The sequence below is a fragment of the Camarhynchus parvulus genome, chromosome 14, assembly GCF_901933205.1.
Source record: "Camarhynchus parvulus chromosome 14, STF_HiC, whole genome shotgun sequence".
Taxonomy (NCBI): Eukaryota; Metazoa; Chordata; class Aves; order Passeriformes; family Thraupidae; genus Camarhynchus; species Camarhynchus parvulus.
Genome location: NC_044584.1, coordinates 6369949 through 6396684, shown reverse-complemented (window position 1 = coordinate 6396684; position 26736 = coordinate 6369949). Strand labels below are relative to the sequence as shown.

The 26736-nt window shown below is 38.9% G+C and overlaps 1 protein-coding gene across 2 annotated transcripts in view; it reads left to right on the top strand.

Moving 5' to 3' along the window:
* USP22 (ubiquitin specific peptidase 22) overlaps positions 1-26736 on the top strand; it is an 89535-nt gene that overhangs the window by 12211 nt on the left and 50588 nt on the right. For both annotated transcript variants that reach the window (XM_030957863.1, XM_030957862.1), the window contains exon 2: positions 19876-20008. In XM_030957863.1, coding sequence (XP_030813723.1) covers positions 19876-20008 — 133 coding nt within the window. The remainder of the gene's footprint in view (positions 1-19875; positions 20009-26736) is intronic.

Here is a 26736-nt window from a genome sequence, read left to right as displayed (position 1 = left end):
AGATATTTCAAGTGTCTGATTTAAGTAAGGTAAAAAACCCAACTTGGTAGTATGTACAAAGGATTTACTGGAAGAACAATATATTTTGAGTCAACTCTCCCTGACAATCTCCAGAACTGGATGTGAGTGGGAATGGGGAAGGAAGGATGTGTCTTGTAGCTCCCTTGCCCTGATGATTGTGCTAGAGGAGTGAACTACAAGGAGAATGGACCACAGAAAATGGTAGTTACCATATTCCAGCCTAAATAGTATTTATCTCTGCTCTTGAAGAAGGAATGATGGTGTTTCTGAGATCTGTTGGTACGTGAGAGAGGTTTGGGAGTGATCATTCAGTCTTGTATTAGCAAGGCAATGATTTAAGGCTGAGTCTATCTTGAAGGACACACCAGTTTGAAGTAATGAAGCAGTGGGAAGAAATGTATGGTGAGAAATAATTTAAAGGCTTTAGATGCATTTCCCTGATTTCTTTACAAACTAATTTTTTCAAAGTGACCTTCATTTGCACGAACTGTTTTTACTCAGTGTGTGTTCCTCTTTGCTACACAATATTTTTGCTACCTTTTTACTTGGAGAAACTTCAAATCACAGGGAATTGGAGGTAATTTCCTAGCAAGGTAGTAAATGACTTGTAATAGCTTCCTTACAAAATTCTCAACACATACTGTTCTCTTAATACTCTTTTTTGCAGGTGTGTTATATCTACTTACAGGTATCTGAAATAAAGCTTTTCAAGGAAATTGTGACATTTTCCTTTTGTCATGCAGAAAGCTCTGTTCTATGTAAACCCTTGCTGAGTGTGATGCCTGCAAGACTGTTCCGTTCACTTTAAATACTTTTATATCCATATAACTAATGAATTCGTTTTCTTTCAAGATATGAAATCCTTTTGTCCTGCTCTTCCTTAGTGCTGAATCCCTTAACCTCACCAATTCATATGTTTCAACTCACACTGCTTAACTACTTAAAGTATTTCCTTCAAGTTAAGGTCTTGAAAGTAGAACACATAATATGTGAAATCAACTCTTACCAGCATTAATGTACTTTTCTTCTGGTTCATGAAGCAAGGAGATTGCATTAGAATTGAAATTGATGATTGGTGGAATTTCCAAACTGTATATTGAAAAAAAAATTTAGCAAACCAGATCAAAGAGCAGAAGTCATGCTTTAGTTCTGTCACTTCTGCAGAGCAGAAGATTTAAGTGTGGTGAGTGTTCAAGCAGGAAGGAGATTCCATTATGTATTCTTCAGCTTTGTCCTTCGCTTCTTCTGCAGGTTTTGCTTTAAGAACTTGTGGTAAGGAGCTTTGGTTCCAGGTTTCTTTGTGGTCAGTTAGCTGGAAAAGTGGAATGGATGAGCAGGAGTCTACTTCTTAGCAGAGATGGTTTTGATGTAATTTTTCTCTCTGTAATTGACCTTCCAGTGAGGCCAAAGCTGGTTTTGAACCTGCCCTTAACTCACAAGTAATGGTGAGTTCTGCTGCAGAGCACACAAGATCTGACAGACTTTGTGATGTCCTGAGTTGGACTCAGTGATCACACCAAGCCTTCAGTGTCACTTACTTCACATCAGCTTGGTTTGACTGGATACTTCAACGATTTTGTGCTAAGCAGGAGCAATCTGGTGCATTCTTTCCTGATTTTTGTTCTGTATCTGTTCTTTGGAGAAATCCTCTACAACAGACAGTACCTTGTTTTCAATGGCTGCTTTTTTTAAAAATTCTTTTTTCTTCCATACCATGAGTTTTCCTTCGTGTTCCTACTTCTCTGGCTGTACACTGCCTTTCCCCCTAGAAATTATCTGTTTGTTTACAGTTTAGACAAATGTCTACATTTCTGTGCTCCTAATTTCTTAACGTGGGCCCACCCTTTCGAGCCTAAGCACAGAGCACTACTCCTGACACAGAGTCTGAGCAGACTGTTCCTCATGCCAAGGTTGTAAGTGTTAATCTTGCTGCAGACTGGGGTGATAATTCATTGCTGTCACAGCAACACATGCTGAAAGTTGCTTCTTGCCAGATTTGTTGGCTATATGCTACACCAGAGAAAATTATTTCAAGAGTCTTATTGCATAGCCAGATGCTGCAGAACTCATGCAATCAACCTCCCCTCCCCCCTTTTTATGGCTGCTCTGACTTCAGGGAGGAAAAACTGTTATATACTGAAACACATTCCTGTGTAGCACTAGTAAAGACGTGGATGAACTTCTGATTGTGGCTAATTTTTCTGGTTTTTCATGTAGGGAAGTTCTGGTTTGTGTTCGGGATAAAAAGGAAGGAAAGCTTTTAAGGTAGGATGAGGGGAATTTAAAAAAAGGAAATTAACAGTCTCTCCCCTGCTGTTTGTTGGGTTCTCTGCCATAGTTGGGTGCTGGGGAAATTTTGTGTTTTCTTTAAGAGGTAGTGACTAGCTTGGCTCAATTCTGAAGAACTGGAGCTTCTGCCATCTGTGTCCTTAGGATCTTTCAAAATCAGGAGAACCTTTGTGAACTCTGGATATCATCATATCTCAGCACTGGCCTAAAGATGGTGTTTGGTTTAGTTATATCTGAGATGTAGAGCCCTGAAGAGGAGAATAAGTGGATTTTTGGTACAGGATCTGAGTCCCCTGTAACAGCTTAACATTTGCTCTTATATATGTGCTGTAGAAAAATGCAAGTTATGTAGGTTTTTTTTCCCAAGGTATCCATTACATTTTGGGCACAGTGGTGTCTGATTGCCAGGGAGGTGAGATTTACTGGCTGTTTAGTCAGACAGAAATACATTTTCCCAATGTATTTCCAGCATAAATCTCATCATATCCAGTGGCTGGACATTGTGTCACCAATAATTTTATCCTCTCTTGTATTTTAAGAGAAGGTGCTATAGAAGTTACTTTATTATGAATGTGTTCCCATAGGACAAAATCCAGGTAAAAATGCAGTGTTGGAGAGTTTATTATTACCCACACATTGTGTGTCATGCAGAGCTCCCCTGCTTTTCATTCCTTGTGCCTCAGTTCTTTGCACTTTTAGATCACAGGAAACACTGCCCTGAAAATCAGAACTAGGAAGGGCTTCTTTTAGACCTGAGCAAATCACCTCTTTGCTTGGCAGGGAGAGCTTTTCAGCAATTTCAGGTACTCTAAGAAGGCCTGAGGCCTCAATGCTCTCAAATGCTTTTTTAATCCTGCTGTAAAGCATAAAGGCCATGTATTTGTCCCCAGAACACCACCCATGCTTCTAACTATGGAGACAAAGCAAGAGATCAGGACTATAAATCTGTACTGGCTCTCATGGAATATTTTTGCTCTAATCTATGTGAGATTACTGGTGATTTGCAATTGTAATACTCTCCTGAAGAATCCCTTGGTTTTCCTTCAAGCTCTTAACTGGTTTTTCAAGTGCAATATGCCAAGGAAGTTCTGGCTTTTGTTCAGATAAAAGACTTTATAATTCACTCTCTCCCTCATTCCTGTGTTTCCCTTTATCCTGCTGTTGTGGTTTGTGTTTGTATCAGCCTTTCATTTTCCCATGTGCAGGGGCTTTAAGAGCCCAGACAGTTCCTCTTGCTGGGGTAGCCTGCGCAGCTTTGGGAGCTGAAGGGAGAAAGGTTGAGTTCCCTGTTCTGTTTGTGGCCTCCACTGCCACATCCAAATGATGGATTGAGGCTCAATCTGTGCATTATAGATGTTGAATTTATTCCTGGTACTGTTTCCGTGAGTGCAGGAACAGGAATTTGTTTAGAACAAATTGACAGATGAGTTCTCTGTTCATACCAACGTTCAGATTGCACTGTGGTTATTTTTAATAGCAAATACAATGTCTTTTTTTTTTTTTTCTTTTAGCAATGCCAAGCACACACAAATGTCTGCTGCTATGTTAACTTTGGTGAGGGATTTGAAGCTTTGATGAGCTCTACTGTATATAGTTAATGTTTTCCGTAAGTGTTGGGAAGTCTGTCTGAGTTTTGGAAGCTGGGACAGGCTAGATCCATGGAAGAATGTGTAAAAATGTGTCTCATCTGCCAAAGAAGATTTGTTAGTATGTTCAGGGCAATAAATAATTTAAAGTTTCTGAAAACTGTTAAGGTTTGTGTGATATGGGGAAGAAGGAAATCAAATGATAAATACATAACTTCCCTCGTTCCCAGTGAGTCTGCTGTTTGAGATCTTCAGGTCCAGCTGTTGCCTCCTCCCAAATTCAGTTGCTCAGCTGGGAGACAAGAAGTGTTGAGTTGATCTGTTTGCTTGAACTGATTGATTTCAGACCTCAGTCATTTACAGCTTTGGGGCAGAGCTTGTGGAGTCCTACCTTGTGATGATGTTTTCCTGTTGGAATGCAATGTGGTAATTGCTGAGATTGCATCAGATGGATTCCCTGCTGAAGGGGAAGCTGTGGGTTCCAGCAGACCATCCACCTTCCTTTGGGGAGAGAACTGAAATTGAGAAGGGAAGGCAGGACCCACAGAGCCCTTGCTGCTGTCTGAACTTGGGCTTTTCTGGAATTCAGTCTTCTGTTTGATAAAAATAATTACCTTCTGACACAACAAAGCTTTCAGTTTCTGTATGGGAAGTAAGTAAACAAAAAATAATGGGAGATGGAAGCCTGTACAACATCTCATAAATAGTGAGGGAATGTGGAAGAGTTGGAGGCAAAGCCTCTATGTTTTGAGTGGGGGGATGATGAGGGAAGAGTATTTTTAATATATTGGTTGTTTAGGAACCCCCTGAATGAGGATATGGCAGGGAATTCACTACTTGAGTGTGGTAGGACAACCCAGAGTTCTGTTCAGGTGTGATGATCCCTCCAGACCTTAAGGAAGAAATGGGATTTCAGGCTGATTCTGTCAGGATGGTGTTTGGTGGCACAGCTGGTTCTGCCCATCCCAGCAATGTGTTCTGTACACAATTGTTAACATGAGGCCTTGGCACAGAAACTGTTGGCCAAGTTTGATTTCCCTGAAGGACGTTGGAAAGTCAGCAGAAATTACAGAGTAGATTCAGCTCACAGGGAAGTTATGGCTCTTTCCTGTGGATGCACCTTCTTGCTTTTTTGTCCTTTTTTTAATGCAGATGTTGAAATTCAAATTTAAAACCACATAACAAAGCAAACCTTTTCTATCAGTCTGAAACTCAAAACCCTTTCACTTGGTGCTGTAGTAGCATGTAAGATTCCTTGATTGTACCAATACTCCTTATTCTTGGAGAGTCTTGAAGTAACATACTGGCTGATGGGAAGCCAGTTGGGAAATGAGAACTCTTTTCTTCAACTGGAAAACCAAATGACTATATCCTTAAGTCCCTCAAAAGCACTGCTCATGCTATCTAATATCTGTTAATCATTTCTTAGGAGAAATTATGGAAATGTTACTCAATGCACTAATTCTCTACAGTGTTTCTAATTACTCCATTGATTATTTTGAAGCGTAGGTTTGTGTGAAGGAGCGCTGGGGTATATTTGAACAAATACAGAGCAATAAAACTGTAATTGTAATTCATGTACATTCAACAAACAAAGCATTAATTTTATTAGTTTTTCCAGCAGTCTGTGTGTTTGAAGTGTGTGGCTGGTTCTTTCTTAAGTCTGTGGCTCATTAAACTTTCTGTACTGTATTGTCTCATCTGTCAGGCAGTCTCACATAGATTTGGTGTTTTATATGTACATATTGTACAAGTAATTAATTTTAAAAAGTAAAAAAATATATGCAAAGGCTGGTTTAGTAGTTGTTTGTACTAAAGTTTTACCATTCTCCATGGTATTGTCTTAATCATAAAAGAAAAAAAATGTACCTCAGGTTGTTCCAGTCAATCTGCATTCAATGACTGAGTTCTGGTCCACTGAGCAGTCACTGCTCTATCAGAGTTAATAATACTGTGACTTCATCTATTGTTTTACTAAAAATGCCAATAATTATTGCAAGTGGTTATGAAATTTCTTTCTTTCAATCTCAGTGTCTCACAACAGGCTCCTATTAAACTTCATCCTGTATCATGAGAGACCAGAATGTATGATGAGAAAATGTGTTTTGTTATTTAGAATCCTGTAAGAGCACTTACTTATTTCATTTTTGTGATGTTGTCGTTGGGTGGAGCTCAGTGCTTGGGGTTTTTTTCCCTGTATAAATGCATTTCCAGATGTTAACTTTTGAAAGTCTCAGTTTGAATTTTGAGGTTTTAATCCTTCATTTCAATGCACAGAACCATTGTAGTGGATTTTTTTTTTTGAAGTTTAATTAGGGGTTTTTGGTCTGTGTATATATGTTAAAAACCCACACACATATAGTCACTGGTAATTTGCTTAACCTTGGGCAGGAAAAGTGGAGAATGGTAACAAGAGATGCTTCAAGGTGTGTGGTATCCAGTGTAGTACAGAATCTGTTCTTTCTCTGCCTGTTTAAGCCTCAGGTTCACTAATTTAATGATCAGTTAAAGAGGCTTCAAGGTCTGCTGTGTTTTGTCAGAGCAGCAGAGCTAGACCATATGGATGATGTTTTTTCCCTTTATCCTTTTTTGTAATTTCTTTGGATGTGTTTGGCTGTTGGTGTTTGTTGTCTTACTCTCTGATTAAAAGATGAATTTAGTTTGTGATAGGAGTTAAAGAGCAATTTGTTTCACCAGTGTTTGTTCCAATTTTCATTAGTGTCTTTTTTCTAGTAGGGAGTCTTCAGATAGTTGATTTTTTCTTTCCAAAGAAGTTATTTAAATCACCTGATTATTATATTTATGCAACTGAAGTTTTCTGTGTTCTGCTTTGCACAAAAGTTCACGTGTGCCAAGTACCCTCACACTCTCCTGATAAAATAAGCTCTAAATTATATCTGAGTAATTCTTTTTCTGAAGCTGTCTGCAGCTTTTGCCCTTTTGGTAAATGAAAAACTACTTATCTTAATTATTAGTGTTAATGGACGTGGTGTGGGCTCAGTATTTGCTATTGCCAGGTAGAATCTAAGTTATGTCTTTTTGTACTTGACAAATGTGGCAGAGCTGTAGTTCTGAGTGTCGTGTCTGAATGAATCAGTGCCACGTGCACGAGGAGGTGCTGGCAATCACCTGGAATGCATAAGCAACTTCTCTTCTTTCAAGCATCTTTTGCAGGCACTGGTATTCCTGAAATGCCACGTGCTCCTAATTTGTCAGGTGCATGTGTTCCACTGATGGCTTATGGTTTCTCCTTCTGCGTTTTTTCTCTTCTTAAAGGTCTCTCAGCTCTTACCGAATCTGCTTCTGTCCAAGGATGCAATGTGAACTACTGAATATCCATGGCATTAATAAATAGATCAAAACCTCTACAAAAACCCCATGTATTTTCCCATTATACAAACAATTCTTGTGTTAAAGTATTATTTTTAATAGAAATTCCAATGTGTCCCTGGTACTTGGTATTTGCTGAATGTTAAGAGTATATAAATTGTGCTCTGAAACCATCTTTGTAGGAAATGGAGATTGAAATTCTGTTTTCTTTCTTCTAAGTAAAATGGTTACACTTTTTAACACATTATACCTGTATGTGTGTATATATGTACATTAATTGTATTTTCATTTGAGAAGGAAGATTAGTTCTTTCCAAAATGCAGAATTTCCCAAGAGCCAATGAAAGAAAAGGGAGCTGAATGGGCTGAAACAGTTTTGGTCTAGGAAGTTGTCACATTGAGTGGAGTTCTATTTTCCCTCTTTCTTCATAGTATTCCTGACATGTCCACTATTTGGATTTTTTCTCCTTGTTGCTTTTTAGTGTTGTCAGTTGACTTGTGTCTAGCAGAACTGCAGTGATGAATTTGCTGTGCAAACATTTGTTCAAAGGGTCATGTGGAATATTAATAGATATGATATTTTCTCCATGAGTTTTACCTGGAAAGTCCTAATGCAGATTTTGGGTTAAACATGTGTAGGTATCACCTTCCCCCTCTCAGTTACCATTGCCATCACTTGATTATCAGAAATGGGATGTCAGGAAATCCTGCTCTGATTAAGTCTTTTGGCATGTTAATTTCAATTACTTCATTACTGAGGAAGAAGTGCCAGGGAATGGATTTGCAAGACTGATGAAACCCACTTGAACGTGCCTGTAAAGTTTCTGAAAAATCTCCCCTCTCTTAGAGAATCTTTTAATTTTATCCTTAATTTCTGTGTGATTAATGAAAGAATAACTGGATTAATTTATTAACTTTGACAGGCAAATTGTCTTTTACATTAGAGTACTGTTCTAACTCTCTGGCAGTGGACAAAATTAAATCTCTAGTAGAAACCTTAATATCTTCACAAAAAAAAAAAGAGGTGGAAAATGTTATGTATTATGTAGCATGTTACTTTTTCTTGCTTACAGGCAGGGCACAGACATGAGGGCTTGTAGAGCACCTGGAAGGTGAGAAGTTGTGTTTGAATACTCCACTGACCTGGCTCCTGTAAGGGCAGGAGTTAAACTGCTGAAGGTGAACCCATTCCTGTTTCTATTTAAAATCAGGTCTTTGTCACTAAGCTTTATAAGCATTTTTGGTTTGGATGTAGGTTCAAGATATTCTTTGACATCTTTAAACATTTTGCTTTGCTGTCTTGTAACTGGAGTTCTCTTATTCTGGTTTAAAGAGCATTTTGTGAGGATGTGAGGCAGTGGCACATTATGAGTTCTGAAGTACTGTCAGAAAGATGCACTGTGAATGAAGAGGTGGCATCGTGTCTGAAGTGTTCTGGCTTGATGGTTCCTGTTCTGCAGAACTCTGAGCAGTTTCAGGAGCTGGAATAGTGTTAATATTTTTTTAGAGTTGAGTTCAGATTTTCAATTATTTAGGTTTAAAGCTGTGCCCCTTTTGAAATATCACTAACAACTGCTTGGAACTGGCTACCAGGGATGGTTCTTGGAACTCCCCAGTTGCTCTGTCTTCTATGGGGTACAGCATAAAGGAGTTGTTCTGCTTTTTGGTTTGTTCGGGTGGGGGTTTTGTGGTTTGTTGTTTTTTTGGGGTTTTTTGTACTTTTCACACACTCCTGAAGACACAGGATTTGATGTATTGGTAGTATAAAGGCAGATGGATTTTTATCTCACCAGGACTGGGTAGCACTTCCAACTGAAATATCATCTTCCTTTTTCATGTTACATATTTTAATAGAAGCTTTAGAATTTCATGTAAACTAATAATTTCAGAAAGAAACTGGTGTTTACACAGACAGGTTATATAATGCCCACATTATGTTTTCATGCTTTACATCAAGGAAGGAAGGCTTGGTTTAGTTCCTGCACTTTTTAATCGTATTTTGACCCTTTCTCTGCAGCCTTTCCAACCCCTTCCTTTGGGAAGCAGAGGGTAGGTGAGATAGGTTTCTCTCAAAAACATGGCAAGTCAAATGGCAAAGAGAGGAGGTGCCTTGGCTTTGCTTTATTCCATCCTTTAAAGAGACAGGAAAATAGGGAGAAAGATCTGTTGTTGATATTATGAAATAGACTTTGACTGTAATTAACAGCCTGGGAGTTTTTCTGCTTGCTTTTCTTATCCTGGTGTTGCAAAAGCTTTTGCTGTCCTGCTGGGATTTCTTTTTGGAATGCAGAGGTGTGCTCTAGCTAAAAGCATGTGCTTTGCCTAATAAGCTTTCCTAGCCACTGAGCCCAGCTGGCTGCTGCAGTCTGCATTTGTTTTGTCTTAACTAATTTTTATAGCCGTGCTTTAAATGAAACTAACACTTTTTACATTAAATGACAAACCAAGCACAATGTCCATAAATGAAACCCAACACTATAATCTACTAATTTTTGCTTTCAATGGGTAGCATTATATAACCAAGCAGCCTACTAAAAAGGAAGATGTGGAAATAATACTGGTGGGATGTGAATGGGGCTAAGCTGAAGGGATCAGCCTTTGTTGGAGGGAATGTCTACGTTGAGTTAAGGGTTTAGCACTTCCTCTCATAAATACAGAAGATGAGTGAAGAGAGTGGGGCCTGGCTGGTCAGCACAAAATGTTCTTGTCAAATCTTCGTATCTTTTGCTGTAGGTGATGATGAATGTCATCAACATGTAGCACTTTGCTGGAGTCTCCTGATGGGTTAACTTTCAGGGTTGCTGCAGTCTTGCAGCTACCTTGAGTTGATAAAAAGTGTTCAAACACTCTGAAATTCAGCCAAATCTTTCCAATTTGATCCAAATTATGAATGAACAGAAGAAATGTTAGAAGGTAAAGCATGAAATAGAAAATCTGTTTCAAAATACTCATGAATCATTGTTTACAAGTCTACAACAGCGACACTGGAATTGTTGTGCAAGTTTGTTCTCCATGACTTTGTGGAAAATAATGTTTTTGCTCTGACTTTGTGCTGAATATGAACATTTTTCATATAGTACTCGTCAAATATACAAAGCTCTGGCCAATTCCTGCTTGGCTGTTAGTTTCAGTGGAGCTTTTTTTAATATGATGGAGCAGCTGCTTGGAAATAAAATTAAAAAGAAAAAACAAACCCATAACAACAATAATAAAACCACTACCAACAAAATATCTCTGTAACCCTGTTTGTATATTTATTCTCACAGATATAAGGGCAGATTTTTTTTTCTAGTGAATTCACATAGCTCAGAGCTGCTATGAGCAAGAACTTCTCCCATTGCTGTGAGGGTGAGTGTCATCTAACCTGCACACAAATGTTCTTCTGGTCCTTGTGGGCAGCTGTGTGAGTGGGGTCAGGGTGAAGGTTTGAATCTCTTTGCTGGTTCTTTTTGCTGCTTTTTGAAGAATTACATTGCAGTGAAGCTCTAGACCTCTTTTTATTTTTTTTTCCTTTACGCAAATGTCAGTGGACAGATTTAGGGCCTGAATGTCAACTCCATTCACTTACAGGTTTGCCTCATGTTTATTAAACTGTGACTGATCAGAATCATGGTAAGTTTTTTGGAGTCAAAATTACTGAGGATGACACCTCAGAAAGACGCATATAATTGCACTTGCACTATTAAAAAGGGTAGATTTTTCCTGTGACTTAAAAAAAGCAAACACTTTTTTTACTTAGTAAAAAAGTAGCACTTAGTAGCACCCCTTTTAGTAATTTACAGAAGAGACTATGCAAAATACCAGGATGAATTTCTGTGTGCTCCAATGTAAAAATCTTAATTCAGAAATTTGTCAGTTTAGGTTGCCTGAACTAAGCAATGACCCTAATATATAGCTAATCTATGAATGGCCTCCAGGCAGGTGTGAGAAGGAAATATATGGATTTTTACTTAATACTTGTGATTGGTGCATTAAGAAAACAAACAAACAAAGTGTTGTTGAGTGTTTGGATATTGCTAGGAAAAAAAATCAGAGATCTCTTTAGGTGTAGTCAATAAACTGCAGTGAGGAAAGAATGCAGAACTTGCTTCTATGATGTTGTCATCCTACATCCTACAGCTCTTCCTATAGCTGAAACCTTGTTAAAATACAAAATAACCAAGTGGTGTCTTTAATCATCCTGATAGCAGTGGGGCACATTGGATGACATTTTTGTTGCTTGTCAGTTCCATATATGTGATTTGAAAGTTCTCTGTGTGGGAAGAACCCCTTCCTGAGCCCTCCTTAACCACAGCAGGTAGAATTCCCTGTGCCCTGATCCTGAGAGGCAGTCACAGTTTATCAGCACCTTTGGGAGGAGGGTAAAATGCACATATTTTGCAAAACAAGTTCATGTTCTAAATACATCAGCGAGTGTTAGAAGATAGTTGGCTGTGCACTCTGTGGAAAAAGACAGAAGCTCTTCGCTGAGAATCTATCGCCCACCTTCCTAAATACTTTGTGATTAATGTTTATTATATTATTGTGAGACTGCAGCAATTTGCAAACTCTTTAAATGGATAAAGGAGTAAATCCCTGTCATGAGAATGCTTCTTTCCCAGCTGTTTTTCTGAAGATGCTTTCATTCATCTTACCACTTTTAATAGGAAAAATCTAAGCTCCTTTTCTCTTCCAGAACATATTTTATGCTCATATTGCTTTAATAATATTTTAATAATGTTTTTCCTATGCTGACCTGCCTGTCTGTAGAGTTCAGAATATCCATCTGTCTAAATCTTGCCCTCTGAAGGGTGAATTGCAATTCTGACTACCTCTATTTTATCTCCATAACTTCAGGCTTGCAAATTTGCATAAAAGTTTTGTAGTGAATGAAAGACCTCTTATTTAGCTCTAGTAGCATAAATTATTAATTTGTTTTGTATTGAGGTGTGAGGAAACAATAAGCTTCAGGTTACTGGATATCAAACATGTTCTGTGCAAGCACTTTCACTCTGGCTGTTCCTCAGCAGTAATGTGCAGGTTGGCTTGCAGTCTTCCTGGACATAAATACTCAGGTGCTGACTTCTTAAAATCATAAGTGGAACTAGACAAGCAGAATTTCTAATTTCATACATGTGTTGTATATAAGAACTTAAGTTTTGACAAATCACCAATAGATGTGCCCTATTCAGTGTGGCCTTGGGGTTTTTAAAATCATAGAATGACTTGGGTTGGAAGGGTTGACAACCAGTCACTAACAGATGCCCTCTGTCATTCTACTGCTGCTCATTTTCTACTGTTTGCCTTTTTTTGCCATATTTGTCCCACTAGTAAGTCACACCATGGAGAATCTGTGTTGTAGCATCCTCCCATCCATCTTTCCTACCAGCAGAATTGCTCTGACTTTGATCTGAGCTAATTAAGTGTCTGTATTTTTATGGCTATCACAGAGTAGTTAAGGAAAAGATAGCTGGAATATGTGTGCTTTTCCAAATGAGCCTGTAGGAGTTGTTAGGGCTTTGATCCTGAAGTTTCTTTTTTCTTGCCTTTCTGAAAGGATGCTATCTAGAATATTTCCATCCAAATTCTGTGGCAAACTTCCCAAGAGCATTCCTGTTTTCATAGGAAGAATCCCATTTCTTAGTTTTACACAGGGCAAAAAGTAATCTCTGCAGCCTGGGCAGGGTTTAATAAGACTCTGCATAGCATCAGGCAGGTTTGGCTCTTTAGCTTATTCCTTGAATTGCTTCCCCAGTCACGTGCCCACAGAAGAGATCAATATGTTACCTAATAGGACATTTAAAAACATTTCCAGGATTTGCTGACGTGGGGGAATGGTGAGGGAAAGGAATAGATTTTGCACTGATCTGAGCACACACTGCTGCGGTCTTGGCAGGGCCCTTGTTCTCATGTGGAATTTGCTGCTGCAGTGGTGCATTGCAGGAAATAGATAAAAATCAACACACAGAATGTATCCATGCTATGGATATACCCAGGGAAGGAGCTGTGCATTTGAACCTTAAGAAGCTTATGTGTTTTCACAAGGCAAATAGACTTCCCACTGTTAAAAGAATCTTACTATAGAAGGACACGTGTTTTAATTTGAATAAGGTCCATTATTTAAATGGTTTAAAAACACAATAGGCTCTTAACTGCATCTTTTATAAAGTACTTGAGAAATCATTTAGGTTTGTAAATGCTGGTGGAGGGGATGAGCACCTACCAAAGGAGAAGCAAAGAAGCAATTTCAGCATAGTCATTTGAATTCCAGAGAATTGCCTTGTTCTTGTTGAAATACAACTTTTTACTACTGTGACTATGTACAGGAAAAGCAGAATTACATTTGTAGAGCATCCTCCTATTTTTTCCTCTAGCTCATGCTGTCTTTTAAATTGCACACCTCTTCTTTTCCTCCCAGGTTTCATTTCAGCCTTGTACCTGTTGCAGAATTTTGTGTAAAACAAAAAATGGAAAAAGTTTAAAAAAATCTTTAAAAAACTTTAAAAATCTTTTAAAAAAGCAGGGTTTCAATATCCATCTCTTGAAATGACACACATCATCCAGAATAAGGAGAGCTGGAGAAAAATCTGTATGTAGAATTAATGATACCTTCTCAGTTCTGTGTTTTGCTCCCAGACATAATTATTAATTTCATCTGGGTTGTGTAGTTGTTGATTGACTTGCAGGGTTCTCTTGATGAAAGCCCTTGAACCAAAGTCATGGTTTTGTAATTTGGATAGACTTTGGCTCCAGCATGGTTCTCATTTAACAGCATGTCTTCATTTCAGTGAATGAAGAGTGAATTCAGAAATAAGTGCTGTATTTCTTTTGAGTATTGTCCGTGCATGTAATCCCTATCAGATGAAAGGGAAAAAAGTTTCCTCAAGTTGCTTTCTAGCATGTTCCGTTTCCTTTTTCTCTTCCACAGTTTATTCAGTTACAGACAGAAGTAGGACTCACTGGAATCAGCAGCAAGCTGCTCACATGGTCATAATGGTATATTTTTATTTACACTCCATCTGAGAACTGTGATGTTATTTAACAGCTTAGGCCATTTCATCTTTAATTATAAATTGTGATATTGTTGTCTTCAAACTTCAAGCAGATGGTCAGAGCCAAGTGTCCTGTTCAGTCTGGGAGAGCTGTGCAGACATCTCCTCTCTGCCTTTTTTTTTGGTTCTGCTGCTGTCTAAACAAACATTTAAAATAATCCAGTTTATGAAGTTACCTGTGATATTCTGAGCCCTTAGCAAACTCAAAAATTCTGTAACTAGTGCACAGTTTTGCTTGTACAAATAAAACCTTTTATGGGTACCCCTGACCTCAGTGGGTCTGAAAATAAAATTTACAATATTGATGGCATGTTCTTTTAAAGACAAAATTGACATTTCCAATCTTTCTAATTAAGACTTGGTTGCAGGAAGTGAGTGAACAATACTTAAGTTGATTTTTAAATTATTTAAAGCTGATGTGTCAGAGCAGTGCACTGACTCAGAGTAACTGAATCATCCTATCAGCATGTGGAGGAGTGATTTATATGCCATATCATGGAGAACTGTAGAATCAATTCCTTCTTTTTGTCTCTTCAACTCTTAAGAACACGACTTTGAAGTTTTAATTATTTAAATATCTGAAATGTCCCAGCCCCTGCACTGGTGTTTGATGGATTTGTGACAGACTGGTGTCAGGAGCACAGCACGGGGAGTCTGGGAGTAAATACAGACTAAGGAGTGACAGAATTGTTGTAAGGCAGATTTGACCCATTTTTGTTACTCTTGAGGTGCAGAGTATTCAGGAGCAATAAATGCTCTTGGCTGTGCTTTAACACTGGCTCTATCCCCCACAGGGCAGAAGAAACTCCACTGTTAGAACAGCCGTAGGGTCTCCATCTTCAGCAGTGGTTGGTTTCATGGCCTTTTGTGATTATCTGTCCTTTTTTCCTTTCAAAAAATAGGCCAAGGGAAGCACACTGTTCATCACTCAGTGTGAGCTGCTGTGGCTGGTTTAGATCTGGGAGAGAATTGGTTGCAAGATGAATGAATAAGAATAAAAATAAAACTCTGTGTCCAGGCTGTGATCTAAACATAGTGAGGGGAATAGAATAGGCAAAAATTCCCAGAGAGGATTGACTGTTCCTAAAATGTGAATATTAAGGTCTGGAACACTGAATATGTGAGAAAATGTTTAAATTTTGCTTCAGTGTCTTGATCTGTGGCCCGGTGAAGGCATTTGCACTTCATATTAAAAAAATTTCAGTCTAAGGTCTCTGACTTTCCTGGTTTGGGATTGTTTTTTCTTCTTTCCCCTGGTCTGCTATTAAGGTAATGAACACTGCAAGCCTAAACTCAGTCTCTTCACTTTAGTTCATGCATCTCTAAGGGATTAAGGATTCAAGAAAGCAGAGTTTTATTGCAGGAACTGTCACAGATTCGTAAGGCTCTACACAAGTGTTGCTTTCCCCTTCTTTCAAGTCCTCTGAAGCACAACCTTGTAAGGAATAGTTTGGCAGAGCTGAGGTAACACTTCTGGAGCACAAACATGGCTCCTGGAGAACAAAGCAGGTTTTAGTGGCAAACTTGGGCATGGAGGCAGAATTTCCCACATGTAACTGTATTCTCTAGGCAGGCATATGTAGACCTGCCCAACAAACACCTTAATCTGTGCAGACTGAGAATAAAATTGTTTCTGAAGAAGGTTTGGGCTGGAAAATGAAGCATACTCACCAGAAACTTCCAGTAATGATTATAACATGTTAGAAAATTATATACTTTCTCTTTTTTTCTGACGTGTCTAAGCATTTTATCTGTTTTACACAAAAGACTTACTTTAAAAGATGGGAAAATAAAGTAGATTTGGTTTGGGAAGCTTTTACTTTCCTAATGCTACAAATTTGTACCTGATCAACATTGCAGGGATCCATAACTCGTGTTTGCTTTAAGACTGCCTTAAGAATCTGCTTCTTTGAGTTACTTGTGAACACCTACAGGGTAGCAACACCTTCCTTATGATCTTTTAACCCCCCAAGCCTCCCACTGTCTTGTTAGTGTTACCTCGATCATCTTTTCCCCTGTACCTTTGTGGTGGAGATGTTTTGCAGACTGTGAAAGGTAGGAGGTCTTTGGCTTACAAGCTTGTAGCTAAAAACCTCTCTGTTCTCCAAGTGCTTTGATATATTTAGTGTGAGCATAAGAGGCAAGACTCCTAAGTACCACAGTGGAAAACTTCTAAAAAGATGTTTTCCTCTTATCGTATACAGTTAAATAAAAATTGTACTTCTAAAGCTATTTCTGAAATAGCTGCAAATGTGGAAGGAGAGTTTGTAATAGCTCAGGTCGCTGGATGCCTCTTGCTTTCCCTGCACTGTTGGCTCTGTAGGGATAGTTCATTGCCATTGGTTGCTTTGAGGAGCCAGTATTACATGAAGATGAAACAGGTTTATGGGTTTTTAGAACAACTGATGCTCCTGCCCTGTGTGACCTCCTTGCTTTAGGTGGAGCCTGAGCTGGCCCAGGACAGGACCAAGAAGTGCAAGAGCAGAACATCAGTGGATGTGTTGATTTTCTCCACTGCTATTCTGATGGTTTGATGGTAAACTAGTAAGAAGCTGTTCTGACAATTTGGCAAGATTTGGAGTGTCAGCACTCAGGGTTTTGACCAAGTGATGCCTGCTGCTTTCTTTTTTAACTCATTATGTATCATGACTGTTCACAGCATTGAGAGCAGTTGTTGAACTCTTGCCTTGCCTTAGAGGTGATCCCAGGCAGTTCCCCTGTGTGTGTCAGGCACTAATGTTTGCACCCTCTTTTGTTGGGCTGAACCTCCTCTGTAGAGGGTCCAAAACCATTGCTGGGGCTCAGCCTGTGGGTTCCCAACCCTGGTAGCAATACAGGAATTGAGGGAATTCCTCAATTGCAGAGGAATTGAGATGTTGTCAGAACTATCAGTAACTCTGTGTATGTGCACACACCATTTATATTGTGCAGGACCATTCTTTCCTATCATTTACAAAAGTGATTATAATCTTCCAGAAGGAAAACATTCACGGCCTCTTCTGGTTTTTGTGGGTGGTTTGTTGGAATATCAGAGCAAAAATAAAGGGGACAGACAGAGGTCTAGTGTGGATTGAAGGGAAGACTGGCTGGGGACATGAAGATGAGGGATTGTGTGTGATGGGGTGAAAGATGGAGAGTGGGGTATTTGAGGGTGAGGATAATACATGAAGGAAGCAGAATAACAGTGGGAGTGTGAAGGAAGGGGAAAACTCTTGGATAAGGAAGGGATGTTCCTGTATCTTAGGGGAGGAGAAGTGACAGGTTGATTCTGTAGCTGAAATCCTGGTTGAGTTCCCTAAAGTATCCAGCCATAAGCAAGACCTAACTTGCCTTTTTAAAAAGTTGAATGCTGTTTTAAAACAAGCTAGTGACTGTATGGATCCAACTGCTTCTCATTACTCATTTGCAGTATTCTGTTTCATCTTAAGACTGTAGCCTCAAGAGATGCGAGCAGGGTGGGAGTATTATGAAACAAAGTAATTTGATTATTTGGGGTGGGGTAGGAGAGTGGCAGCTTTGTTTTAACTTAGCAAATTGTTTAAAAGCACAGACAGATGACAAGGAGACAGCTAATCTGGTTAAGAATAGCCACTATGGTTTTTGATATTGATTTCTTTCCTCACTCTCTCTTTTAACCTTGTTTTCTTACAACTTTTGAAAAGCCACCTTGAGCTATATTGAACAAACAGAGGATATGGATAAAATAGCTTCCTTTCAAGAGGTCATTGAACTGCTCTTTCAACTTATCACTAAATTCCTTATACATTGTTCAATTTCTCTTAATTTCCATTGCAATAAAAACTCTTTAAGGTACAAGTTTTCTGCCTTTTAGCCTAAAATGACCAGCTTTTACATGCTTGTTATGTCATGTGTTTACAATACATTTAATGCTAAAAGATTTATTTTTAGCTGGCTCAGTAAAATAGCTGGTTGCTGGAGTTGTCATAGCAGCAATCTTAACAGATAGGCTGATCCTATTTAGCTTCTGCAGCCAACGAGCGGCCGTTAGGCAACAGTTTGACAGTTCTGCAGCATTTTTCTAAAGATGGAAATTGTGCTGGTGGTGGTGAATTTTTTTTGGCCCAACTTTAAAATATTTCTTTCTGTAGGTGTGTGGAGTTCGATTCAACATTTTCCCCTAACAACTTAGGATAACTTTGAATAAACAACATGTGAGATTCAGAATTTTAAGTCTTAATTTGTAGGAGCTTGAAAATAAATTACATGGTGCAACATATTGCAAGCTGCTTTGATGATTTTTTTAAAAAGCCAAAAGTATTCTGAGAGAAAAAATGCCAGACTAGAGAACAAGATTGTGCATCATTTATTCAGCAGTAATTTTAAGTTGTGGCAGACTGGGCAAATATTACTGAAGAATTTTGTGGGTTGTTTTTGATGAAGTGCACTGCCTGGGTTAGATGATATCTTAGGATTTTAGTAATCCCAATTCTTATTTTTTTTAGTATGAAGATAAATGGTTCCTTCTATATTGTCAAGCAAAGAAATAGTATTTTCAGATTAGGTTGTAAAATCAGACACAGCTCTAAGTGTTCTTTGTAGCTCTAAGCTGTTACAGAAGTTCAGTTGCCCTCAGACATAGGTCTGAATGCAGTTCTGAGATGAAAAGTGAATTTACTGCAAGGAATTTCTCCTGTCTGTAACTTCCAGTCAGATGGTATTGAACCTAAATCACTTTCAATGTGGTTGAGCAAAAGACTTACTCTCAAAACTCTCTTAAGTCTCTTATTAAACAGAGTAATTAAAAAAAATATTGAAGTACTTTAGTTTAATGCTAAGAGATGAGTTTGGATGCTGTTGGCTTAGAGTGCTTCAAATGTGATTAGGAGTCAAAAAGTCTATTTAACCTTCCAGTGGTATTTTTTAGTCCTTAAAACTCACTTGCTAAAATATATTGCTATCATAGACTGTCATATCAGGGGTGTGTGCTTATTAATTTCCAGTGAATCAGGGCAACTTTCCTCAGACCTGCACATTCTGGGCAGTTTTGGGAAAACTTCCATTGCTTTCAGAAAGCTCCTGGTCCAAAGCCAGTCTCAGAATGGCAAAGGCAACTTCTGTAACTCTGGCTGGTATGGATTTGATACTATGCCACTGTTCTTTGGACTAATGTAGAAAAATCTAATGGGGCAATCTGGCAGAATCTCCCAGCAGAGAAATGAAATATCATATACCCACACACATTGTAATGTTTAAGTCATATTACAGCTTTTGAGAGCATCAAGGAGGTTGGTGCTTTGAAAAAGCAGAGTTCTTGCAGTGGTCCCACCACCCCAACTCCTGCCTCTTCAACCCTTACCCTCCCTGCTGGGCAGCTCCTTTCCCTGGGCTCTGGTGTTCATCGGAATCATGAGACCTGCTCCCTGATAGGACTTGCAAATCTCTTGGACAAATGGAGTTTCATGTGTTATGTCCAGCTGCTGGTTTTGCACACAAGGACAAAACAATTTCCCTGTTATGCTGGTTTTGCACAGGAGGACAGAACATTTTCCCTGCTGTTTGCAGCATTCCAGAGGGAAAGGGAAGGGTGGCCATGAGAGCTGTGCCTGGGCTTGGGGATGCTTCTGGCACTCACAACCTGTGTCTGTTTTGCTGTTTCAGGCAAAGTCGTGCATTTGTCATATGTGTGGTGCCCACCTGAACAGACTCCACTCTTGCCTCTACTGTGTCTTCTTTGGCTGTTTTACAAAGAAACATATTCACGAGCACGCGAAGACAAAGCGACACAATTTAGGTGAGTTCTCATCCCAGTGGTGCTCATCATCCTCACTGTTATCCCTCTCCATTCCAGGCCAGCAAAGTGATATTTTCTTGTAGTTACCTCATTCTCAGGCAGAGAGATAATTTTATTTGGGGTTTGGGTTAGTTTAGTGGTATTATTCTAAACTTGGTGCTTAAACTTCCATTGCATCACTGTTAAGTTTATCTTCACAGCTTAAAATTTCCTTAGTAGCTTGGTATTTATGAATTAATGTCATATATAAAAATGTGAGGAGGCAGAGTTTTGGGCTTTTTTTTCTAAGTGTTAAAAATGGTGGGTTTGATGCCTGGAACTAGAACATTTATTTCAGTAAACTTTTTCTTTCAGGAGGTCATGTTCACTTCTGTTATTGCTGAGGAAAACACCCATCATTTCTATCACAAAGAAGGCTAATCAAGTAGCAATCAGAATTATTTAAACTGCTGAAATTTGGAGGCGGGGGGAGTTACTTCATTTTTCTGTGTTGGCTTCTTGTTTCTATTGGGGTCAGTAACCTAAGTAGTAACAAAACAGTTTAATTCATATGGATTACCTTTCCCTCAACAGTCTCATAAAATGCTGGTTCCAAGGCCAACAAGTTCTGTTCTGTCAGCTTTGGTGCTATTTCATGTTCAAAGCCAAAAGCCTTTGGTTTTGTTTCAAATTACCTATTGCTTACAGTTCAGAACATTATTGAGTTCTAATGCAAAATCCTGATCTATATTAAAATTCTGTTTTAACATGGATGGATATAATTTTTCTCCAAATTAAAATACATTCTTGGTGGAGTTATGTAAGAAACAGGAAAAAAAAGGGCATTATTTCATGGCATAAATTTCTTCTTGACCAGCGTGGCCACCATTCCTAATTTAATTTATCCTAAAGTGCTTATGGAACAAACTGTCTTTATTTTCCATGAAGACAGAGAAGCTCCAGAAGGCCAACAGAGCTGTGTACTCCTGTGCTTAAGAAACGGGTGTGTAAATTTACTATTTATGGAAAAGATTATTTAAACCAGCAGATCGTTATAGTTTCTTCCTCCATATGTGTCAAGAAAGAAAAAGATGAGGCTAGGTAGTGGTATAGTTTAGGTTTGTAAATGTCTTGAAAAACAGAATACTGGAAAATAGTACTGAAAATTCCATCATGGTGTGGCTGAGAGCTCTGGGACTGCTCAGCTCACAGGAGAGGCTCAGGGGAACCTCATGAATGGGTACAAATACCTGGAAGAGGGGTTAAAAAAGTGTGTCCAGGAGGTGTCCAGGAGGCAGGGAGGACAAAGTGAAACACATGAAGTTGTGTCTGATTATCACAAATATGAGGGTGACCAAGTCCTGGAAGAAGCTGCCCTGAGAGGTTGTGGAGGGTCTATCCCCAGATATATTCAGAATCTCTCTGGACAAGGGCTTGGGCAGCCTGGATGTGCTGGGAGGGGCTGCACAAGGTGACCTCAGAGGTCCCTACCAACCTCAGCCATTCTTTGAAAACTGAAAATACCAACCCAACCCTGTGTGACATCTTTTAATTGCTTTTTGCAGAGTGTGATCTCAAAGAGCTTTTAAAGTCAATTCATTAGCTGAATTTTTTTGGAATCTCTACCAATGTGGAAGTGCAAATTATTTGAGGTAAACTTGAAGAATTTCTGGTAAAAGGGGTGTGTGGGTGTATATATATTTTTTTAAAATTTATTTATTTATATAAACAACCTTTTATGCTAATACAAGTTCATGGCCACATTTAAGGTTTAAAAAATACTGTGCTAAATTGAGACTGTCAGCAGTATTTACCTGTTTATCTGTGGACACTTTGTAAACACTGTAATATTTTTACCACTAAACTCACCATATTTATGGAGAACCTTTTAAAAAAGCTTTATAATTGCACACATTCTCAGCTGCTGTTTATGTATTTGGGAAGCTTAAATTCAAGTTATTTTTTCTGCAAGACAGAATTTGCTGTTGTCTGCTGTAGTGAATTAGCTTGTGTTTCCTTAAAGGAAAACCAAAACTGGATGGTGGAGGAGGGAGATTCTTAAAAATGCTCTTGCTTAGGGACTGTTGTGGTTATTGTCCTGGTATTGGACAATTAAGGCTGTGTCAGAAAAGGTATGTCCCAAAAGGAATAGCCTTTAGATAAAAAGGGCAAGAGCTAATTAAGCCAAAGCACAAAATACTTTTACTGAATAATCCCAAAAAGGATTCTTCTGCAGCTAAATATAAATTACTTGGTGCACAAATACACGTAATATGAAGATTGTGCAAGTGACTGCTTGATTTCTAGTTTTGGAGATTCCTTTTTCTCCATTTTTTAATGTATATTTTGGTGTTTAATTTCCAGCTGCATGTGAAACGAGCTTTGAAAATATTTTTGTAGTTTTACTAGTGCTTTTGGTTGCTTTTCCTGCTGCAGTTTTAGTTGGGAAAATAACATCTGATAGGCAAAAACAAGTTAAGTGCTTTGAAATTTCAAAACGAAGAGGAATTATTTTAAAGCACTTGGTGACTTTTTGCTGAGCCAACATCAGTCTCCATGGAGACAGGCAGGAGCTGCACACTTAATCACAGTTGCAAGAAATACCATGGATTTCAGCTGTAACAGCTGTCTGAGCAGGGCAGGGATGTGTTTGCAGCTCTCTGCTGTCTTTCAGGAGGCTCCAGCATCATATTCCAGAGTGGGTTTAAATACATCCCTTGCTATCTCTGCCTGTCTGAGCCATCTGAATTAGGCACTCACAATCTGACTTTGCAGTGATACCTGTGCTCTTGAATCTGCCTTCCTGTTCAATGTATATTAATAATGCTGGACTTGATTTAATGTATTCTGTGAGTTGTGGATGTGGGTGATGGGTAGGTGAGGTAAGATCCAGCTATAGGAGCTGCTTTTTATCATCTCTGCGTTGCTCAGTCCCTCTCAGTCACCTCCAGGACAGTCTGATACTCCCACTGGGCTCTGTGTGTCTTTTGTCAGGAGTTGTGAAATGGTGAGAGCGAAGTCCTTACTGGGCTCCTCTGGGATTTTTCCTGTTTTCAATCCTGTCAGATGTTTCCTTTTCCACACCTCTAGAAAGGTGAACAATTTTTACCTTTTCTTATTGAAACTCTTGTATGATTCTCAATATCATCATCATACTTCACTTTTCCAGTTCTAATGTGTCCATTTCTGGTGCCAACCCTTTGGATTAAGACAGTTTGCTGTGCTAATGACTTGCATTCTTAGTTAATACTTCCATGACTTCTATTTTGTGCTTCTTAATCTGCTGTTCGACACAGAGCTGATATTGTTACTTGGGAGTTAAATTCAGGGACTCCAAGACTTCTTTTCTGATTGGTGTTACTTGTCTGCCTCTTTACTGGGTGGAGTTTCATTCTTGGTGCTATTGCCTATTTGCTAAGTAACTTGAAATTCTTCTGGAGCTATTTTGATTATCCTAAATGAATGTGTGCCATCAACAAACTCTGTCATCTTCCTAAATAATCCTTCCAAATCAGGTTCAGCACCTGGGGAATCTGCTGGTGGATTCTATCCTTGTAAAAATTGATAGTCTCTTCCTTTTCTGCAACTGCTCAGTGAAGGAAAATACACAATGACTTAGTCCCAGAGTAGCAGAAGCAGGAAGATGTCTGTGAACAGTAGCTCTAAAAGAGAAGAGAGTTTGGTACAATAAAGTTCATCTCAAAACTGCACCAGTGATTAATTTATCACTTTCCTGACTGGGACTGAAAATTCCTGGGCAGACACCAAATGAAGTTTTAGTATTCTTTCTGAGTGAATATTTTCTGTTGTTGTTTTTTTAATACAGAAAACCCCACTGCTATAGGGCTTACAATCCATGTATTTCTGAATGGGGTCAAGAAGCTGGAATTAATATTCCACTCATAACAACTTAACATAAAATGGTTTGACACACTGTGGTTCCTGTAAATTAACAGTTAAAAGCACATTTTCTATCTAGATTCCATAGGGACACCAGGACATTTTTTTTTCATCTTATCTTTCCTGGCTTGGATTCATATGGAGTTGTAGGATGATATTCTAAACCATCACAGAGTGTACAGCACAGGGGCTGCCCATTTGGCTCCTGGTGTTAAGTGATTTGCAGGATAATATTGGGTGCTTGCCATGTTTGGATTGCAGGCAAAATGAATTTAAACATTAAAATTCTAGATCCATATGGGGCCAACAGGCATCTTGAAGACTTCAGAGCCACAAAAACACTTCTCACCTGTTGGCTCCTGGTTTGAAAAAAGAAGAAAAAGCAGCACTAATGGAATAGTTCTACCTTGAGTATTAGGAGAAGATACTGAATGTTGATAGGGAAGGATAATGCTTGACTATGACTATAGTTTTTAATGTGGATTAAAAGATTTTGGCAACAGAAGGAAGTTTGGGGTTTGTTTTTGTTGTTTGTTTATTTTTTTTTCCTCTGACAGTAAATATCTGGAGTTCTCAATGGCTGGGTCATAAATTAGCAGCAGTAGTCCCTTTTCCACCTCTTTTCCTCCCTTCTTACCAGTTCAGGAATTCTGAGCTGTGGTGCAGGTTCCAGGTGCCAGGAAATCAGGAGGAAGGCAATCAGATGCCTGCTTTGTGCTGATAGATCAGAGACAAGATCCAGTGGAGAACTGGCTGAAGTTTAACAAATCACTTCTTGGGAACCTGAGCCAATTACCTGGAATGGGTTTAATGATTAACACTCAAGGTGAGAAATCAGGGAGCATGAATTAGCTTTGGATGTTGGCTTAAAATGGTCTGAAAGAATTGCAAATTTAGCCTTTTTGTTACAGAAGTTGAAGGAAATGCAGGTTTCTTGCATAGAACACAGACAGTGTTGATTTGAGGTTGATAATATGCCAAGACTGAGTCACAGAAATTCACAATGGAATTCATTTCAGTACAGGTAAAAACTGACCTGAATTCTGAGTTGCTGCTGGAGGTTTTTGTTCTACTTGAGTGCACCCAGTGATCCAAGGGAGATGATACCACAACATGATTCACAAATATCTCCTATCTGATGAATGGTATCTAATATTATGGTAAAGTATCCCATTCCCAGCTAAGCAAAGTCAGTTCTTTTCACCTGGATCTTTCAAAAACTGAACATCCAAGGTTTTTTACCTGGATGAGATACTCACACTCTGGATGTTGCGCACTTCCCTGCTTTTGTTGTATTCCCATCATCTCTGAAAAGATTCCCATCTTTTCACAAGGACATCAGTGGATATAGCTGGAAAAATAAAGCACTTGGGCTTAACTAAAACACTTTACTTGGCTCCCAGAGGCAGTTTGAAGACTTTTTGCTGCCAGATTTAAACTTTCACCCCAGAGCTGTTGTTTTTTAAAGCTTAGTGTTCCTTGCACCGTAGATAAAGTTGTCTTTCCTGCATGATCTTCTGTGCTGCCTCCTTGTTTCTCCAGGCTGATAGTTTTATTTTTAAATGAAAAATAAAATATATTTGCATTCCTCTCTTGGGTTGCAGCTGCTTATAATTTTGGATGTAAAGGAGTCCAAGGAGATCAGACTTTATAGGAGGAGAAGCTTGTTGTCAGGACAGAAGGTATAAAAGCAGAGAAAAATGTTACATTCCAAGAGGTCTTTTCATTCTTAAATTGCTCTGCCTGTGATCACCAAGTAGGTATTTTGAATTCCTAAACCAGGAATCTAGATTGATCAAATTTCATAAGATGACATTGTGATTCTTTTAAATTGCTTTTTGTTCTTCCTTGTGAAAGAAAGGTAGATTTCTACTTGCTGTATATTTTATTTTCCAAGGGTAATAAATTCTGCATGTGTATTCAGCTAAAACTGAAGTTCACTGATTTCTTCTTTCTGTACCTTCCTGAGAGAAAGGTTGGAGTAGGAAAAGCAGATCCTGGAAGTTGGGAGTAGCAGCCATTCCACAGGAGCTCCCTAAAATTATGTTCATTGTGAGGAATGTGGGGCATCCTGCAGGCTTGGCAGTGGGTTAATCCAAAACACCTGGGCACTATTCCTAGGTTGGTAGTTCCCAAACTTTTTATGAATTTGAGGCCTTTTTGTTAGTTTTGTGATCTAAAATATCAACACAAATACCAGTGGTGAAGTTTGCTACGTGTGCATTCTCATGCTTCACTGTCATGTTTTTTATGGAATTTTCTGGCTAGGTGTTTCAGTTTGGGATAGAGCTTCAGGACACTTTAGTTTAAAACAAAAAGGATTTAGCCTAACAATGAGGTGAAATTAGTTTAATTCCCCCCACTCCTCTGAGGGAGAAAGTTTTGTGTGGACTTTGTCCTTTGGGTGTGGTAACTTCAGTCAGTGCTAAGGAATTGCTTGCTTGGGTAGAGTTTCTGTCGGTAAAACAGTCCCTTCTCTGTTCTTCTTCACCTCAAGACAACCAGCATAAGAAAGTTTAAGTGTATTTAATGGGAAAAAATTCAAATTACATTAACCTGAAGCAATTAACTCCCAAACTTTCCTAGTGGACTCTTTTCCTGAGCAGCCGTGTTCGTGTTTTCCATGAGAAGCTCCTGCCTTTGCTCCGTGCTGTGGCCAGGCCTGTGTGGCTGCCTTGGCACTGGTGCTTGAGGTAATTTGTCCAAAACCCCCTGCAGTCATTAAAAAGACATTGGAAGTGTTGGCAAATGTACAACTGCATTGTTCCCATAAGTGTGTTGGAGAGAGGATATTTCCTCAAGAGTCCTTAATCAGATGCTGGACAATTACAGTTTTAACTCCACCAGTG